The sequence below is a fragment of the Thalassophryne amazonica genome, chromosome 6 (assembly GCF_902500255.1).
Source record: "Thalassophryne amazonica chromosome 6, fThaAma1.1, whole genome shotgun sequence".
NCBI lineage: Eukaryota > Metazoa > Chordata > Actinopteri > Batrachoidiformes > Batrachoididae > Thalassophryne > Thalassophryne amazonica.
In genome coordinates, this window is record NC_047108.1 from 80,303,180 (window position 1) to 80,322,702 (window position 19,523).

Here is a 19,523-nt window from a genome sequence, read left to right on the forward strand (position 1 = left end):
TCAGGTTGGTTTGTTAACAGCCTTCAGTTCATCTGTATTGTTGGGTCTGTTGTCTGTCACATTTCTCTTGACAGAATGCCATTTTGAGTCACCAATTCACCTAACTGACATGTCTCTGGAAGTGGGAGGAAGCTGAAGTATTCACAAGGAACCCACGCATACAAGGGTAGAACATACAAACTCCACACAGAAAGGACCAGGTCGGAAGCAAACTTGGGACCTTCTCACTGTGAGGCAGCAGTGGCCACTAAGCCACCATGATGCCCATACTGTTTGTATTATTGGCTGAGGGGAGACCATTTAGTGACTTGGAACTCTTCAGGTATCCATACCTTGATTTATCTAATGAAACTTGGCTGTAAAAGTGATGATTTATATTGACAGTAATCTTTATGGCATATTGGAAATGGTGGCAGTGTGTATGAAAGTGATATATTTAGAAATGTCATATATTTGTTGAACTCCTTGAATTAAACCTAAATTCAACACAAGCACATCTTGATTGTTTAATTTTGCCTCCATTGCCTGGTTTGTGCACAGAGGCATCATTACAAACATTGTGTCACTGTCCAAATTCTGATGGACTTGATTGCAGCATTACAAGACCATTTACAGTTGTATGCAAATGTTTGGGCACCCCTGATAATTTTCATGATATTCCTTTATAAATCATTGGTTGTCAGATCAGAAATTTCAGTTAGATATATCATATAGCAGATGAACACATTGATATTTGAGAAGTGAAATGAAGTTTCTAGTATTTACAGAAAGTGTGCAATAATTATTTAAACAAAATTGGGCAGGTGCATAAATTTGGGCACCCATGTAAATGGACTGCATTTATATAGCGCTTTTCCATTTGTATCAGACGCTCAAAGCGCTTTACAATAATGCCTCACATTCACCCCGATGTCAGGGTGGTGCCATACAAGGCGCTCACTACACACTGGGAGCAATAGGGGATTAAAGGCCTTGCCCAAGGGCCCTTAGTGATTTTCCAGTCAGGCGGGGATTTGAACCCATGATCTTCTGGACTCAAGCCCAACACCTTAACCACTAGACCATCACCTCCCTCCGTGTCATTTTATTGATTTTATTATTGGAGCACAAAATTGGTTTGGTACGCTCATGCACCCTTGACTTCCACAGGTGAATCCAATTATGAGAAAGAGTATTTGAGGCGGACATTTGCAAATGTTTCCCCTCTTTGCATCTCTTCTAATGAGTGGCAACATGCGAGCCTCTAAACAACTTGCAAATGACCTGAAAGCAAGGATTGTTCAACATCATGGTTTAGGGGAAGGATACAAAAAGCTATCTCAGAGATTTCAGCTGTCAGTTTCCACTGTGAGGAACATAGTGAGGAAATGGAAGACCATAGGCACAGTACTAGTTAAGGCCCGAAGTGGCAGGCCAAGAAAAATCTCAGATAAGCTGAAGCGAAGGATCGTGAGAACAGTCATAGTCAACCCACAGACCTGCTTCAAAGACCTACAACAGTGGTGTCCAAACTATTCAAGAAAGGGCAGAGAGGCTGAAGGTTTTCTTTGCAGCCACTGACTCCTGTAGATGATTTCACTGATGAACTCATCCCAGCTGCTCAAAGTGATATTAATCAGTGAAATCACCTGCTGGAGTCAGTGGCTGCAAGGAAAACCTGCACCCTCTCGGCCCTTTCTGGAATAGTTGGGACACCGCTGACCTATAACATGATCTTGCTGCAGATAGTGTCTCTGTGCATCGTTCAACTATACAGCGTACTTTGCACAAGGAGATGCTGTATGATGTTGTAATGCAGAGGAAGCCTTTTTTGAGTACACGCCACAAACAGAGTCACTTGAGGTATGCTAAAGCACATTTGAACAAGCCAGCTTCATTTTGGAACAAGGTGCTGTGGACTAATGAAACTACAACCCCTGGCAAAAATTATGGAATCGCCGGCCTTGGTGGATGTTCATTCAGTTGTTTAATTTTGTAGAAAAAAAGCAGATCACAGACATGACACAAAACTAAAGTTATTTCAAATGGCAACTTTCTGGCTTTAAGAAACACTATAAGAAATCAGGAAAAAAAATTGTGGCAGTCAGTAACGGTCACTTTTTTAGACCAAGCAGAGGGAAAAAAAATATGGACTCACTCAATTCTGAGGAAAAAATTATGGAATCACCCTGTAAATTTTCATCCCCAAAACTAACACCTGCATCATATCAGATCTGCTCGTTAGTCTGCATCTAAAAAGGAGTGAACACACCTTGGAGAGCTGTTGCACCAAGTGGACTGACATGAATCATGGCTCCAACACGAGAGATGTCAATTGAAACAAAGGAGAGGATTATCAAACTCTTTATGGAATCATGAAAAACAAAAAAACGCTCCAACACATCACTAGTATTTTGTTGCACCACCTCTGGCTTTTATAACAGCTTGCAGTCTCTGAGGCATGGACTTAATGAGTGACAAACAGTACTCTTCATCAATCTGGCTCCAACTTTCTCTGATTGCTGTTGCCAGATCAGCTTTGCAGGTTGGAGCCTTGTCATGGACCATTTTCTTCAACTTCCACCAAAGATTTTCAGTTGGATTAAGATCCGGACTATTTGCAGGCCATGACATTGACCCTATGTGTCTTTTTGCAAGGAATGTTTTCACAGTTTTTGCTCTATGGCAAGATGCATTATCATCTTGAAAAATGATTTCATCATCCCCAAGCATCCTTTCAATTGATGGGATAAGAAAAGTGTCCAAAATATCTACATAAACTTGTGCATTTATTGATGATGTAATGACAGCCATCTCCCCAGTGCCTTTACCTGACATGCAGCCCCATATCATCAATGACTGTGGAAATTTACATGTTCTCTTCAGGCAGTCATCTTTATAAATCTCATTGGAACGGCACCAAACAAAAGTTCCAGCATCATCACCTTGCCCAATGCAGATTCGAGATTCATCACTGAATATGACTTTAATCCAGTCATCCACAGTCCACGATTGCTTTTCCTTAGCCTATTGTAACTTTGTTTTTTTCTGTTTAGGTGTTAATGATGGCTTTTGTTTAGCTTTTCTGTATGTAAATCCCATTTCCTTTAGGTGGTTTCTTACAGTTCGGTCACAGACGTTGACTCCAGTTTCCTCCCATTCGTTCCTCATTTGTTTTGTTGTGTATTTTCAATTTTTGAGACATATTGCTTTAAGTTTTCTGTCTTGACGCTTTGATGTCTTCCTTGGTCTACCAGTATGTTTGCCTTTAACAACCTTCCCATGTTGTTTGTATTTGGTCCAGAGTTTAGACACAGCTGACTGTGAACAACCAACATGTTTTGCAACATTGCGTGATGATTTACCCTCTTTTAAGAGTTTGATAATCCTCTCCTTTGTTTCAGTTGACATCTCTCATGTTGGAGCCATGATTCATGTCAGTCCACTTGGTGCAACAGCTCTCCAAGGTGTGATCACTCCTTTTTAGATGCAGACTAACGAGCAGATCTGATTTGATGCAGGTGTTAGTTTTGGGGATGAAAATTTACAGGGTGATTCCATAATTTTTTCCTCAAAATTGAGTGAGTCCATATTTTTTTCCCTCTGCTTGGTCTAAAAAAGTAACCGTTACTGACTGCCACAATTTTTTTTTCCTGATTTCTTATAGTGTTTCTTAAAGCCAGAAAGTTGCCATTTGAAATGACTTTAGTTTTGTGTCATGTCTGTGATCTGCTTTTTTTTCTACAAAATTAAACAACTGAATGAACATCCACCGAGGCCGGCGATTCCATAATTTTTGCCAGGGGTTGTAAAATTGAGTAATTTCAGTTTAAACTGAATCATCCTCAAAAAAATAATTTGACAATCTAAACAAACTGAACAATGTTTCAGTTTGATCTGGAGTGAAACCACTTCTTTTGCTTACTCCAAACATTGTTTTTTGGTCCGGCTCATGGTCTGAGGTAGCTTTCATGGCTCTTGCACCAAACTGAAAAGTGAGAAAGTCTGAACCAAAGGAGGGTGGTGTGAAAACACTTCTACTAAAGTGGTGGTCTCAGTTAGTGGTGAGCGGTACACAGACTGAACTGGTGTATCGGATCAAAATTAGGTCCACAGTTTGTAAGTACAGTCATATGGGGAGGTGATGGTCTAGTGGTTAAGGTGTTGGGCTTGAGACCAGAAGATCCTCGGTTCAAATCCCCACCTGACTGGAAAATCACTAAGGGCCCTTGGGCAAGGTCCTTAATCCCCTATTGCTCCCGGTGTGTAGTGAGCGCCATGTATGGCAGCACCCTGACATCGCGGTGAATGTGAGGCATAATTGTAAAGCGCTTTGAGCGTCTGATGCAGATGGAAAAGTGCTATATAAATGCAGTCCATTTACCATTTACTATTTATTTAATTTGGACATAACAAGGGTTGCATGGCTGAAAAAGAACACAGCATTCCAAGAAAAACACTTGCTACCTACAGTAAAATTTGGAGGTGGTTTCATCATGCTGTGGGGCTGTGTGACCAGTGCAGGTACTGGGAATCTTGTTAAAGTTGAGGGCCACATGGATTCCAGTCAATATCAGCAGATTCTTGAGAACAATGTTCATGAATCAGTGACAAAGTTGAAGAGGGTCACATGGATCTTTCAACAAGACAACGACCCTAAACACTGCTCAAAATCTACTAAGGCATTCATGCAGAGGAACAAGTACAATGTTCTGGAATGGCCATCTCAGTTCCCAGACCTGAATATTATTGAAAATCTGTGGTGTGATTTTAAGCAGGCTGTCCATGCTCAGAAACTAACAAACCTGAGATGTTTTGTAAAGAAGAATGGTCCAAAATATCTTCAACCAGAATCCAGACGCTGTAGGAAGCGTTTAGAGATTGTTATTTCTGCAAAAGGAGGAGATACTAAATATTGAAGTATTTGTTTTCTGTTCGGGTACCCAAATTTATGCACCTGCCTAATTCTGTTTAAAAAAATTATTGCACACTTTCTGTAAATTCTATAAACTTTGTTTCACTTCTCAGTTATCACTGTGTTTGTCTGCTATATACTGAAATTGCAGATCCAAACAACCAATGATTTATAAAGGAAAATCATGGAAATCATCAGGGGTGCCCAAACTTTTATGTACAACTGTATTTACCATATCACAATCTCAGTATTTCCTGCATTAACTGCAAGATTACTTTTTCTCCAAATCATTCAGCCCTGGGTGTATTGATGGGGAGTTGTGTTCAAAGTCGTGACTAAATTTGTTTGTACGAGTGGTTGTTTCATGTGGCTTCATCTTAGTACCGATTCCTTGGGCACTGACCAGAGTTCATATGAGTAAATTGCTCAAGTCTTGTGGTCATGCACACAAAAATCCCACAGAGGTCCCATCACAAAAAGCTTCAAGGATCACAGCCCTCCATTCCAAGATGGTTTTGGTTTTGTCATTAATGAACCACAAAGCAAGGTTAATGTGCGACTGTGCATGTTATAATGTCCTCTAGCATTCATATCTGAACACATTTGCCCTTTGTGTTTGTATGTGTATGTGTGGCTTGAGGTCAGGTTTAATGCGGTGAGAGGCCCGGCGCTTAAAACTCTGTGATGCAGCAGGTAGCACCTGCAAAGTCTAAGAATAGCATTAGCTCGAAGCAAAAGAAAGTCACTTATTTCTTACACAGTGCAGAAATGCTGATGTAACATTACATGAGCTTACTGTTGATTGTGTGTCTCTCTAGTTGACATTCGAGAGATCAAGGAGATCCGTCCTGGACAGAAGTCACGAGACTTTGAGCGCTATGTGGAGGACTCTGTGGTGCGGCTTGATCTGTCTCACTGCTTTGTGATTCTCTACGGCACAGAGTTTCGCCTTAAAGCCCTCAGCCTGGCAGGTAGACACAAACACACACACAGGAGCTGTTCAGATGATCGCAGACATTTTGTCATGAAGTAGTAGGCTCAATTTTTCAAGTTACATGTTTTTATTGCAAACTAGTTTGAAATTGTAGTACACATATATTTCTTTCATAAACCACAAAGCTCAAGATAACTCATTAACTATTAACTTTAAAAAAATTTCACTTTTCCATTATGGAAAAGTGAAATTAATAAGAGTATGGACCCTTGCGGATGTTATTTTTGATGGACAATTCTCAGGTTGTTTTCAACTTGTTATAATATCTTAATACGCGTATCTTTTATACAAATTGACGATGTATATCGGAGAATACATATTTCAAAGTAGAATGCCCATCTAAGTGTAAATGTTAGCTATGGTTTATGTGACTTTTAACCATCTATATATCCCACTTGGTTTTGACAGACGGCGTAACGTCCGCAAGGGTCATTTTTCATTTAATTTTTTTTGTACTTAAAATTGACTCAAGGGCTTTTTATTTACTTTTAATTTTTCATTTCATGGGTTTTCTATTGACTAATGCACAATGCAACTGCCTTGAGGTTGGTTTGAAAAAAATATGACCTGGTTGAAAAAGTGAGGTTCAATCGTGTTATAATATGTGATGAAAAAAAGTGGATTTTCCAAACTTCTTTTCAATTTTTCTTTATTTTATGAGCAATGAAATACACTCAAATTATGCATATTATATATATACATTAGTTACATTAGTGTTAACAATAACAAGCATTTCTATTCATCAATCCATATTTAATAAACACATTCATGAAGTACCTCAGGTGTAATATAATGGTTTAGCATATTGTGAGCCAGCATTCCTATGTATCATCAGACTTTTGGTGTTTATTTGTGTATCTACTGTTTTATGAGAAAACTCTGAATGACTGTGAATTGTTTTGTAAATTGTGTCGGTAGCATGGCCCAAGCAGAGGGTCACCCCCTTTGAGTCTGGTCTGCTTGAGGTTTCTTCCTCAAATCATCACAGGGAGTTTTTCCTTACCACTGTTGCCTATGGGCTTTCTCAGGGGGTTGGTAAGGTTAGACCTTACTTGTGTGAAGCGCCTTGAGGCAACTTTGTTGTGATTTGGTGCTATATAAATTAAAATAAATTGAAATTGACTGTCATTGTCATTATACAGCAACATCTGATGAGGAGATGACCATGTGGGTGAAAGGGTTAAACTGGCTTGTGGCCGACACACTGAAGTCTCCAACACCACTCCAGATAGAGAGGTAAGCAAAACCTACACATCACATCCTCGTCTCAACCATGTGTATCTAGAAGAAAATCTGTCAAGTGCAATATAAACTCTCGTATTTGTCTGTTTTCAGGTGGTTACGCAAGCAGTTTTACTCTGTTGATCGCAACAGAGAAGACAGGTATGTAAAGTGAATAGAAAGGTGGAAACTAGAATACTACAACCCCTGGCAAAAATTATGGAATCACCGGCCTCGGAGGATGTTCATTCAGTTGTTTAATTTTGTAGAAAAAAAGCAGATCACAGACATGACACAAAACTAAAGTCATTTCAAATGGCAACTTTCTGGCTTTAAGAAACACTATAAGAAATCAGGAAAAAAAAAAATTTGGCAGTCAGTAACGGTTACTTTTTTAGACCAAGCAGAGGGAAAAAATATGGACTCACTCAATTCTGAGGAATAAATTATGGAATCACCCTGTAAATTTTCATTCCCAAAACTAACACCTGCATCAAATCAGATCTGCTCGTTAGTCTGCATCTAAAAAGGAGTGATCACACCTTGGAGAGCTGTTGCACCAAGTGGACTGACATGAATCATGGCTCCAACACGAGAGATGTCAATTGAAACAAAGGAGAGGATTATCAAACTCTTAAAAGAGGGTAAATCATCACGCAATGTTGCAAAAGATGTTGGTTGTTCACAGTCAGCTGTGTCTAAACTCTGGACCAAATACAAACAACATGGGAAGGTTGTTAAAGGCAAACATACTGGTAGACCAAGGAAGACATCAAAGCGTCAAGACAGAAAACTTAAAGCAATATGTCTCAAAAATCGAAAATGCACAACAAAACAAATGAGGAACGAATGGGAGGAAACTGGAGTCAACGTCTGTGACCGAACTGTAAGAAACCGCCTAAAGGAAATGGGATTTACATACAGAAAAGCTAAATGAAAGCCATCATTAACACCTAAACAGAAAAAACAAGGTTACAATGGGCTAAGGAAAAGCAATCGTGGACTGTGGATAACTGGATGAAAGTCATATTCAGTGATGAATCTCGAATCTGCATTGGGCAAGGTGATGATGCTGGAACTTTTGTTTGGTGCCGTTCCAATGAGATTTATAAAGATGACTGCCTGAAGAGAACATGTAAATTTCAACAATCATTGATGATATGGGGCTGCATGTCAGGTAAAGGCACTGGGGAGATGGCTGTCATTACATCATCAATAAATGCACAAGTTTACGTTGATATTTTGGACACTTTTCTTATCCCATCAATTGAAAGGATGTTTGGGGATGATGAAATCATTTTTCAAGATGATAATGCATCTTGCCATAGAGCAAAAACTGTGAAAACATTCCTTGCAAAAAGACACATAGGGTCAGTGTCATGGCCTGCAAATAGTCTGGATCTTAATCCAATTGAAAATCTTTGGTGGAAGTTGAAGAAAATGGTCCATGACAAGGCTCCAACCTGCAAAGCTGATCTGGCAACAGCAATCAGAGAAAGTTGGAGCCAGATTGATGAAGAGTACTGTTTGTCACTCATTAAGTCCATGCATCAGAGACTGCAAGCTGTTAAAAAAGCCAGAGGTGGTGCAACAAAATACTCGTGATGTGTTGGAGCGTTCTTTTGTTTTTCATGATTCCATAATTTTTTCCTCAGAATTGAGTGATTCCATATTTTTTTCCCTCTGCTTGGTCTAAAAAAGTAACCGTTACTGACTGCCACAATTTTTTTTTTCCTGATTTCTTATAGTGTTTCTTAAAGCCAGAAAGTTGCCATTTGAAATGACTTTAGTTTTGTGTCATGTCTGTGATCTGCTTTTTTTCTACAAAGTTAAACAACTGAATGAACATCCTCCGAGGCCGGTGATTCCATAATTTTTGCCAGGGGTTGTAGATCGGGGTGGGCAATGATGTGCCATGAAGGGCCAAGACAGTGCAGGTTTTCCTTGCTACCATTGACCTCAGCAGATAATTTCATTGACAATCGGGTGTTTATGTTCAGGAGACAAGCTCATCAGCAAACTCACCTGCTGAGGTGATTGGTTGCAAGGAAAACCTGCAGTGTCTTGGCCCTCGTTGCCCACCCCTGCACTAGATCATTCTCACAGGTTTAAGTGTAAAGAAGACACAACTGCCCTTCACCCCAATAGCAGCCAAATTAAATAGCTTCTGAATAATTCTTCAGCCTACCTGGCTGCAGACAATTTGGTAGACCTCCGTAACCACTGTAATTGCCGTCCAATTGTGGAGCAGTACACAGATTTTAAAAAAGTTCAATCTTAAGAAATGTTTTAAAACTCAGTTGATTCTCTTGAAGGCTTTGTTCAATACTTGAAACAAAATTTGCAGTTACTACAAAATTTACAGGAATTAAGTTTAGGAAAAAGCATGATGCTGCTGTATGTGGACACAGGGTCTTGGGAGGTTAAAATATGCATAAAGTTACTGCAGTATGTTCCAATCACATTTATTTATTAAACAACAAATATACTGGGAGACACTGCATTACTGTTGAAAAACTAACACTTTCATTGCATTTTGTGCAACTGCTATTGTGTGAAAGATCAAACTTAATCAAGCTATCATGTTAAAATTATCCTCCTCTCTTTTTGGGGGGTAAAAATGAAACCAATAGTTTCACCCTACTGCGATGAAAGTGGTACCAAGGTTTGTGCTTCACAACATCAGCAAGGTACGCAAAGTTCAGAATCAGGATATGTCTTATTTAGTTTTTTTTTAAGTAAGTAAGGAAAATGGATTGCCATGGCAACTTCTGACCTGTAGTGATGTTGCCTCTGGTGCTTCAGCATTTTGATGGTTTTCTGAAAAGCTGTTAGCAAATGATTTGTGCTTTTCTACATGCTCTACTTTTTCTCCACCACACATGCTCTATAATGACCTCCCAGCTCCCAGTATACAGTAATTCTTGAACAGATCATTTTCAAACAAATATTATTTATCCATGAGTGAGTGAGCGAGTGAGTGAGTTAGTCCATCCCAGTCAACTTGTGTAGACAATAACTTAAAAACAATGAAGGCTATGAACTTGTAAATTACCAAATTAAAAGCATCCAAAATGAGGATAACTTCATTAGGTTGTGGTGAACTTTGATCCACCACACCGATTTCAAAAGCAAGTTTGTTTACCTGTGTAATATCCTATTGACATTTAGCAAGCAGAGTTAAATGGAAAGAAACATGATATCCAGTACTTAGACAAATATGAGATGAGATATGTAACGGAAACAGGAAAGTAAAACTGGACTTTAAAAAAAAATTGATAGAACGTGTGGCTGGGGATGGTGCCAAACTGTTTCATCCATCTTGCATGTCAGTTCCTGACATTGCTGTGTGAATGGATGAATGTGGAGGGATCATTGTTGGGCATCTGCCTTACCTGTATGAGACAGGTGCAGTCGGAAAAGCATCAGTTGGCTTCTTTGCATGTTGGAGTTTGTTTGTCCAGACTATAAAAATCTTTTTTCTTGAAGTGAACAATGGGTGTACTAAAATACTTACAGTACACAAACAGTTCAATAATTATTGATTTCTAAACAGTGTTTAAAGATATTTTAAGAATTCCTACATCTGCATTTTTATCCAGATATGTTTCTGAAGTGGAACAGCTGCAGTTCTACCATCCCTTTCAACAGCGTTCACAATAATTACTTCAGCAGTTTTTGAGTAATTCTGCTAATGCAAATAAGTAGCAGGCACAGACAGGCATTTCAAATTACCTCTTTAGTGGATGTAACTAGATATGGGTGGGTTGTTGGCTTCAATATGTAGTCATTCCCTTGGGTAACATATTGAGCATTAGCTACATCAGGTATTTGTGAAGGCGCTCTGAAATGTGGTGGCAGAACAGAGCTCTCAGCTACACTGCGGCACCTCTTCCTGCTGCAGGAAACAGACTGCAGAGGATGGAGGAGATGCAGAGAGGTGTCTGCCTGTTAACTTGGAAAGAAAGGGCAAGCCTTTGTTATGCTGCAAGGACTTTGTCTTTACTGTCCAAAATCACAAACGAAACATTTCAAAGTGAAATTTCACCATGCCATTTGTCAGTGAGGCTGCAAGGGTGTCTGCGTCTACAAGGTTTTTGCCCTTGTGTTATTGTATGTTCATGTTATTGTACGTGTCCATGTTTGTTGTTGTTTGATTTTTTTTTTTTTAACAAAACCATGTATGCATTTAGGATATCCTGTAAGGATCTGAAGAACATGCTGAGCCAGGTCAACTACAGGGTGCCCAACATGAAGTTCCTACGTGAGAAACTTCCGGTAACCTCCTCCTACTTATCAGGATTCAACCTCCCTTCCACGCTGACTCCCTGCCCCCTTCCCCTTTCATTAAGATGTTAAAAGATTTATGATTTGTTGCAGTGTTTTTGCTTTTTTTTTCTTCTTTAGGACTCAGAGTTGAGGAACGGAGACGTGTCCTACAGCCAGTTTGCTCAGCTCTATCGCAGTCTGATGTTTGATGCGCAGAAGAATGTGAGTTTAAGCAAGGATTTGATCAATCTTCAGATACTTTTCATCCTTAAAATGTCCAGGCACTTTCGTTTCCCAGCACCTCTTTGGCATCCTTCTTCTGACATCTGGCTGATCTCAAATGGCTGCAAAATCAATAGAGCCGAGTTAAAAACCTTCCAAACCCCTCTGGAGGAGGCCATTAGGGCACACAAATGTTCACACAAACAGGCCGGGGTCACATTAAATGCCCTCTGCTTTCCCCTTAAGTAAGCACCCAGCCCCCTGCAAGATGACTGTGTGACCCTTTAGCCCCCAACAGAATGACAGCGCTTTGATTTAAAAGCTTAAAAATAAAATTTTCTTTCTTTCAGCTGGAGATCCCATTCCTGCAAAGGCAAGTCCAAATGAAATGCATGCACACACACACATATATAGAGCAGATCTGGCTGCAGGATCTCTTGTCTAAAATGACTTGTTACGTTCTCTGTCAGGTTCATTGACCGAGCAGAACAGAGGATTTCTCTAGAGGACTTCAAGGGTTTTCTTGTAGAGTCTCAGAAGGTAAACCCAACAAGCCCCTGGACATCGACTTCGTTGCAGATTTGTTTGGTTACAGTTGTGTTTGTGTGCACTTCTGTGTGGATGCAGGAAATTTGGGCCACAGACAATAGCAAGGTTCAGGAGTTTATGTTCAGCTACCTGAAAGACCCGCTGAGAGAGGTGGAGGTGCCTTATTTCCACCAAGATGAGGTACACATAATCTCATAATTAATTTTTTGGTCATTTTCGTGACTCACGTTACCACGTTCTATTCTTTACTCACATCAGCAGCACTTTCATTTGATGTGTTTTGATGCTCACACAGTATTGTTGTTGCGGATGTGAGACACTCATAAATTGTCATGGATCTCCAGGATCACAGCCTAAAGTACTTCCTCCCACACATACAGAATATATTATTAAGTGTGGTGCCTTGTGAGAGTTCAGCAAATGATAAATGATGCTTTTTGTGGTCACCACTATGATATGATTGACTAAAGTGAAGAGGAAGCTGGTCCAAGACAGCAAACATGAATTGGTGGTTTTTCTGCACCTGATGTCATTCTGTTTGAGTGCAGTTACACACACTTCACATCATGCTGAGAAAAAGAATCACTAAAGAGGAAAAATCAGCTTTCTAAATATGAGTAAACGCTGATCCTATCTTTCCTGAGGCCAACACCTCCAAACATAATCAGTTATCAAAATTTGCAGTGATTGTTTTTCTGCCAATGATGGCACTAATGTTTCACCTAAAAACAAGGATTGTTAACACTGGCAGGGTCGACCGTGTGATGGGTGAAGATATCAGATTTGTTAGATTTTTGCTTTTTTAAATTAGTTTTTGATACAGATGAATGTACTGTAGTTGAAAATGTTTAGACCCCCAGCACACTTAGTACGAATGACCAGCAGCCCAGCCGCATCAAGCAGAATGTCAAAAACAAAAAAAAGTGCCACATCTGGGAGGGAATAAGAACTGCGGAGAACAGCAGTTTGAACACCCAGACTGCTGTGCAAATGAGCCTCCAAATGCAGTACAAATGTATGTGGAACACAGAGTACCTGGACAGATACCAGATTGCAGTAAGAACAATAAGCAACAAGCTGTACGATTGTGGTCCAATTGCAGTGTGATTGTGGTTTGGCCTGAATATAATTCTGCAGCACTCAAGGCACACTCGTGGTGTGTTCATGCACATTCGGGACATTTGGCCACCGTTGGATGTGGCGAAAACATGCCGAATGTTACCCCCGAACGCAATCACAATGTCACGAATGCCGTTTTCACGCCATCCGATTATTTAGAATGCAGTCAGACAGCACTTTGACTGCTGTTCGATAGTGGTTCCACCTCGACTGCGCCACTACTGTTTTGAACATGAGCAAAACATTTGAGGTGGTCGCATGACAGTGCCCAACTGTCTAGACTGCTCTGAGAATGCTGTGTGACGTTTTTGAATGCACCTTGACACTCCCCGAAAGTGGATCGAATTTTCATTCGGACATGATTTGGGCTTATTCGGCCTGTAGTGTGATGGGGGGTATCAGGATGGTTTCATATTACGAATCATAAAATCAAATACTTTGGGTTCGGTGGATATTTAGATAACTATGATGTAAATTTGAATATAAATGAGGTTGAAATGGAATGAAATACATTTCGGGGGAGTGATCAGAGATGATCAACTTGTGTATATAGTAATATATAGAAAGTATGTTAAAATGGTCTGATTTCAATACAATACTGTGTAAATTACAAAATTAGAGCTCATTACAGATGTTATACTTGTCATTGATGGTACCGTAGTTATTATGCAGACAGAAACCCTATTTTTAAACTTCGGAAAACAACTTTGAGAATTATCTGGATTGGATTTTACTCATCCATTGTTTATGAGGTCCCATGCCTTCAAAATTATGAAGCGAAATTGTTTTTATATATATATATATATATATATATATATATATATATATATATACACACACACACACACACACACACACACACAGTGTGTGTGTGTGTGTGTGTGTGTGTTTTGAAGCGGCTGTGCACGTATGTAATGTTAAATCACTGAAGAATATAAATTGTTTCTGTATTTGGAGCAAGATTAGAGAAGTGGTTTTATTGAAGCTGGGTAGCTCTTTCTCATTCTCATTCTCTTTATTTATTTCATTCATAAAATAAAACAAAAACACAAGAGTAAATACATTTACCAAGTTACCATGAATGAAAAGGAGCAGAAAGAAGTAATAACTTATAACATCTGCCCCCATCATACACAAGAAAATATAATAGTTCCATCAAACTTTAACAGCCATATGGCTTTTAAAGACACAATACTCATAACGCACAACACAGAGCAGTTTAAAAAGCACTACTCCGAAATTTCATATTTTTTCAACACAGACAATTTTAAGTTCTTTTTAAACACATGTATTGACTTAGAAATTTTTATTTCATTGTCAAGACTGTTCCATAAACCAACACCTCTGATTGAAATACACTTTCCTTTATTCAGTTCCTTTCAATTCATATTTACTTTCTCTTTTGGTGAATCTATTTTGTAGATTAATAGGTAATTTTTAAAATAAGCTTTGTACATAGTTTTTAAAATATTCATTTCTACCAATTCAATAAATTTCAAGATTTTCAACTGTATAAAAATTGGGTTTGTTGGGTAGCTCTTTGTATGTTGAAAACAGATCAAATCTATGTTTCAGTCTATCCATGTGCATTCTGGTAAACTGCAGCTGAAACTTCGTGTCTTTTTAAGAAAGCCCTTCTATGAGCCACTCCATCATGAAGCTGTATAACTTGGTGGTTTCTCTCATTAGTCTCCTTCCTGCACAGTCACTCTGTTTTTGATAACTGCCTACTGCGGACAGATTTGTCACTCAGCACCAAACTGTTTGTGTTTCTTAAATTAGGTCCAAGACATATTCAGTGCAAATGTTCATGTGTCATCCTGTGATTTGTCTCAAGAAAATTGGCCATAAAAGTGGTGATTTGTATTTACAATAATCCTTATATTTAGCTCAACCAATTACTGATCTTTAAAAATGCAGGAACTGTTTGGTTGAAGGTGTTAACAAAAATATGGCATAAATCACTTAGGAATTACAGCCATTTTTATACACAGCAACTACAGTTCGTTGCAGCAAATGTTGCCGCTGCTGATTTAACACTCCTCCCTTCTCACTCTTGTGTAGTTCCTGACGTACCTTTTCTCCAAGGAGAATACAGTCTGGGATTCTTCCCTGGACCAGGTGTGTCCCGAGGATATGAACAACCCCTTGTCCCTCTACTGGATCTCTTCTTCGCACAACACGTAAGGAAAGAGGACACGCTCATGCTTCCCCTGTTTGTCTGGCAAATTCAACCCATTGCAGTTAGCAGGCCTAGCTAACACTAGATTAGCTAACACTCAGATTAAAAGGGACCATTTAACAATCACATTCCACAATGACATCCAGGATTGTATTTTGCAGGGAAATGTATTTTTCCTGCCATTGAAAAGTGTGTGAAAGTCTGTTCAAATGATAACCGTCTGTACTCGATGTGAAACAATACTTGCCAGAGTGGTGGAATGAAACTTCCACACCACTTTCCTCAAAATGACTGACAGAATGAGAAAAGACTGCTTACTTAGGTCAACAAGAGTGCTATTGATATGGCAGTAATAATGTGTTTGTGCTACTACCACGAAAAATGTAAGAGGTTCAATCCCTGAATAATTTGAAAGACTGCTTAGATCTTAAGTGTTGTCAGGGTGTACACTCAGACAGTTGCGTTGTGATTTATAGATACCTGACGGGAGACCAGTTTTCCAGCGAATCCTCCCTTGAGGCATACGCTCGCTGTCTGAGGATGGGCTGCCGCTGTATCGAATGTGAGTAAAACATTTGTACACTGACAACCCCTAAATGTCTCTCCCACCTTCTTTTTAGAAGTGTAATGAATGCAGTGAACACACCCTGAGCTGCACACATTACTCACTGCTCACTGAGCTTTATATTTTCTTAACAGCAAACCCTCGTCAAGCAGGTTTCTGTCAATAGTATTGGATTAGAGGGTCACTTTGCCTCAGACAGGTGCCGCACATAAATCATGTAACCGTGTTCTTTTTCCAGTGCAAAGGTCTAAATACGAGTATACTTTGTCTGGGCTGTAGCTGTTATTTTCATTTGTCTTGTACAATTTCTAGAATTATAAAGTTTCTCAGAAGTCAAGTTTGCATCTTTAAATTACTCAGTCTGACCAAATTCCAAATAGATTTTTATCAGTGATCTATTACCAAGGTACTGTACACAAGAATAAAATAAATATTATAAAACAGAAAAGCTGAATAAAAGGGCGCTGCATATATTCCAAAACAAGTACATTACAAAGATGGAAAGATCAGCTGGAATGCCAAAGGATTGAAGGCGGATTTAAACTGGCTTAAAATCAGTTTAAAGCTGCCTCTCCACATAGTAGAAGAGTTTAAAACCACACGTTTCTCCATGTTTGACAGAATAAAGTAATGTACTATAGGCTAGTGTATTGTTGATTTAAATCCAGTGAAAATTAATACACAGTATGTTTGTTTTAAACCCATTTAAAAATGTTTCAGGCAGCTTAAAATGCTCTGGATTTTTTATTTTATTTTATTTATGTAGAAGAGTATATAAAACCAGGCAAAAGCAGTTTACCTTAAAAACAATAAAAAGAAGCGATTTGCCAGAAGTCAAACTTTTCTGTCTTTTCTTGATACACTACTTCAGACGTTGGGACACATTAGACTTTTCCCTTATTCATACCAATACCACATTTTAAAATAACAGTAAAGTCTTAACAAGTAAAGTGCAAAATACTAGCTTGGTAGTTTTTGTGAATTTGATACTAAAGATAATTTGTATTCTTTAAAATTCTTTGTAAAAGTTTTAGTACTAGTAGGCATGAATTATTGCTTACTAATGATATTAACACACACACTGTGTTTAAGGAAAACTGCTTTTATTTATTTCCTTAAAACTTAAAATAATTAAAATTACTAAGATCCAGTAAAGTTTACTGAGTGTGCTATACAGGCACGTTAGCTGATTTAGGCTTTTTTTTATGGCAGCTGAGTCTCAAAGCTTTTAATATTCTTCATATTCCTTAGTTCACAGGTGGTAAAAAAGAAGTTCACTGTCGATCTGTTTTTAACAGCAACAGGTTTCCGGCGTCTGTTTTTGAGCGACATCCATCTTTTAAAATCTAAACCGCCTTGATCCACATCAAGGAACTATATCTTCCACAGTAGATTGTGAGCTGGAGGTGTCTGTATGTTTCCTAACGTCAGTCATGTTAAGAGTGAAGGTAACCTGTGTTGGGGTGATGCTGCTAGTGAGAGATCATGAGACTGTGAATGTACAGCTCTGCTGCAATTTTGCCAGATACAGCTGATGATTTCCAGGCTAAAGACTTTTCAAAAACCACCTTCATCCTGAAAGATAGAATTCAAAACCAGGGGCTTAAATGCTCATTATTGTTAGATTGCACATAGTTCAAACAGCAATCACTATAATATTGTAGCCGATATATCTTGCACACCACTAGTGCTCAAACAAAACCTTAATATTTAAAAACCATGTCATAATTTGCTGTTAAAAAAAAGGTTTGTTAATTTTGAAATGTAAGTTGTGTAAGTGAAAAGAGATTAAGCAACCAATCATGAAGAAACACATTCCACAATGGACTTAAGTTTAGAATCAAAATACATTCAATCTCCTGTTTCCAGCTGTTGTGTAAATGACTTAGATGATGATCATCATCACAATAATTCGCAAATATTTTTCTGTGAAATGATGAATTCATTAATTTTATAGCCCTCTTTTTCTGTAAATCTAAACAGGTATGTGTCCATCTTTGTACATAGTGTGTGTAGATAAAAATAAGTGTTGCATTTGTTCAGTGGATTGCTGGGATGGCCCCGATGGAATGCCAGTCATCTACCATGGCCACACCCTCACAACAAAGATCAAATTCTGTGACGTGCTGACGACTATCAAAGAGCATGCCTTCGTCACATCTGAGTGAGTTGCTGAGTCCAAACTGCTCAGTCTGGATTTCTTGTCTTTGTGCTGCTTGACTTTGTATAAATGATTGAAGGATAAGAGATGACAAAAATAGAGAAGAAGGTCTGCCCATATAAAGTGTCAGAGGAAACAGTGCGGCAGCAACCACATCACATCAGTACAAGAAAAAGACAACAAGTTGAGAGAGATTTCTCTCATTCCTGTCTCAATTATGGACCTCCCACAGATATCCCATCATCCTCTCCATTGAGGACCACTGTAGCATTGTGCAGCAGAGGAACATGGCCACTTACTTTAAGAAGGTGTTTGGGGACATGCTGCTGACCAAGGCGGTGGACATCTCAGCAGATGGCCTACCCTCACCCAATCAGCTCAAGCGAAAAATCCTTATCAAGGTCAGCAGTTGCCCAAAATCAGGACATATTATCAGATGCTTATTCTTGTTTGAAGAAAGGAATCTTCTCATTCCTATGTCCTCTTCTCTCTTCCTCTTTTTATTGCTGCAGCATAAGAAGCTGGCAGAAGGTAGTGCCTACGAAGAGGTGTCCACCTCCACTCCCTACTCGGAGAACGACATCAGCAACTCTATCAAAAATGGCCTCCTGTATCTGGAGGACCCCATCAACCATGTAAGCATGCTCACTGTGTTTAATCTTTTTTAACTGCCTGAGGAAGGAGCTTAATGTGAGTTTAAGGCTTGGATTCATAGTTGTAACAGGAACTGCATGTTTGCAGCTGGTTCACACTTCTTGTTGGAGGCAGTACACCATGTGATGAAGTTTCTTTCTTAGTTTAATAGATTAAGTAGTTTGAAAGTGTGCCTCATTTTTTCTCCTTTACAGTGCAACACACATGAATATTTCATCTAATTCCAACTAGAGAGAATAACTCACACTGCTTTTATCACCCTTTCCCCCCTCTCAGGAGTGGTACCCTCATTTCTTTGTCCTGACCAGCAGTAAGATCTATTATTCAGAAGAGACCTCCAGTAACCAGGGCAACGACGATGAAGAGGAGCACCGAGAGGTTAGAAAGCCGATCATGCCGTAGACCTACATAGGGGCCAGAATGGCTACTCCTTTTTTTGAGCTGGTTTTGCACCAGACTTTAAACCCAAGAGCTCTGAGGTGAAATGATACAGTTGTTATGCTGTTTAATGTGTACGTTTTCAGTTAAGTTCAAGTAATAGCTTGATGACTGTAATTACAACATATATTGGTAGTGATATTATTAGAATATAACTGATTATCTTTGTAATCCATTAATTTATTAACTTTTTCCTGATTCATCAATCTAGCAATATTTTTTTTTATTATCCTATAAATTATATTCAGATTAGTG

The 19,523-nt window shown here is 38.9% G+C and overlaps 1 protein-coding gene across 2 annotated transcripts in view; it reads left to right on the forward strand.

Moving 5' to 3' along the window:
• The window catches only part of plcg1 (phospholipase C, gamma 1), a 109,152-nt gene that overhangs the window by 68,984 nt on the left and 20,645 nt on the right, over positions 1-19,523 (forward strand). For both annotated transcript variants that reach the window (XM_034172594.1, XM_034172593.1), the window contains exons 3-16: positions 5,713-5,865; positions 7,031-7,124; positions 7,224-7,271; positions 11,303-11,387; positions 11,517-11,600; positions 11,951-11,973; positions 12,071-12,140; positions 12,228-12,329; positions 15,333-15,451; positions 15,927-16,012; positions 18,059-18,179; positions 18,409-18,577; positions 18,689-18,811; positions 19,107-19,208. In XM_034172594.1, coding sequence (XP_034028485.1) covers positions 5,713-5,865; positions 7,031-7,124; positions 7,224-7,271; positions 11,303-11,387; positions 11,517-11,600; positions 11,951-11,973; positions 12,071-12,140; positions 12,228-12,329; positions 15,333-15,451; positions 15,927-16,012; positions 18,059-18,179; positions 18,409-18,577; positions 18,689-18,811; positions 19,107-19,208 — 1,379 coding nt within the window. The remainder of the gene's footprint in view (positions 1-5,712; positions 5,866-7,030; positions 7,125-7,223; positions 7,272-11,302; positions 11,388-11,516; positions 11,601-11,950; positions 11,974-12,070; positions 12,141-12,227; positions 12,330-15,332; positions 15,452-15,926; positions 16,013-18,058; positions 18,180-18,408; positions 18,578-18,688; positions 18,812-19,106; positions 19,209-19,523) is intronic.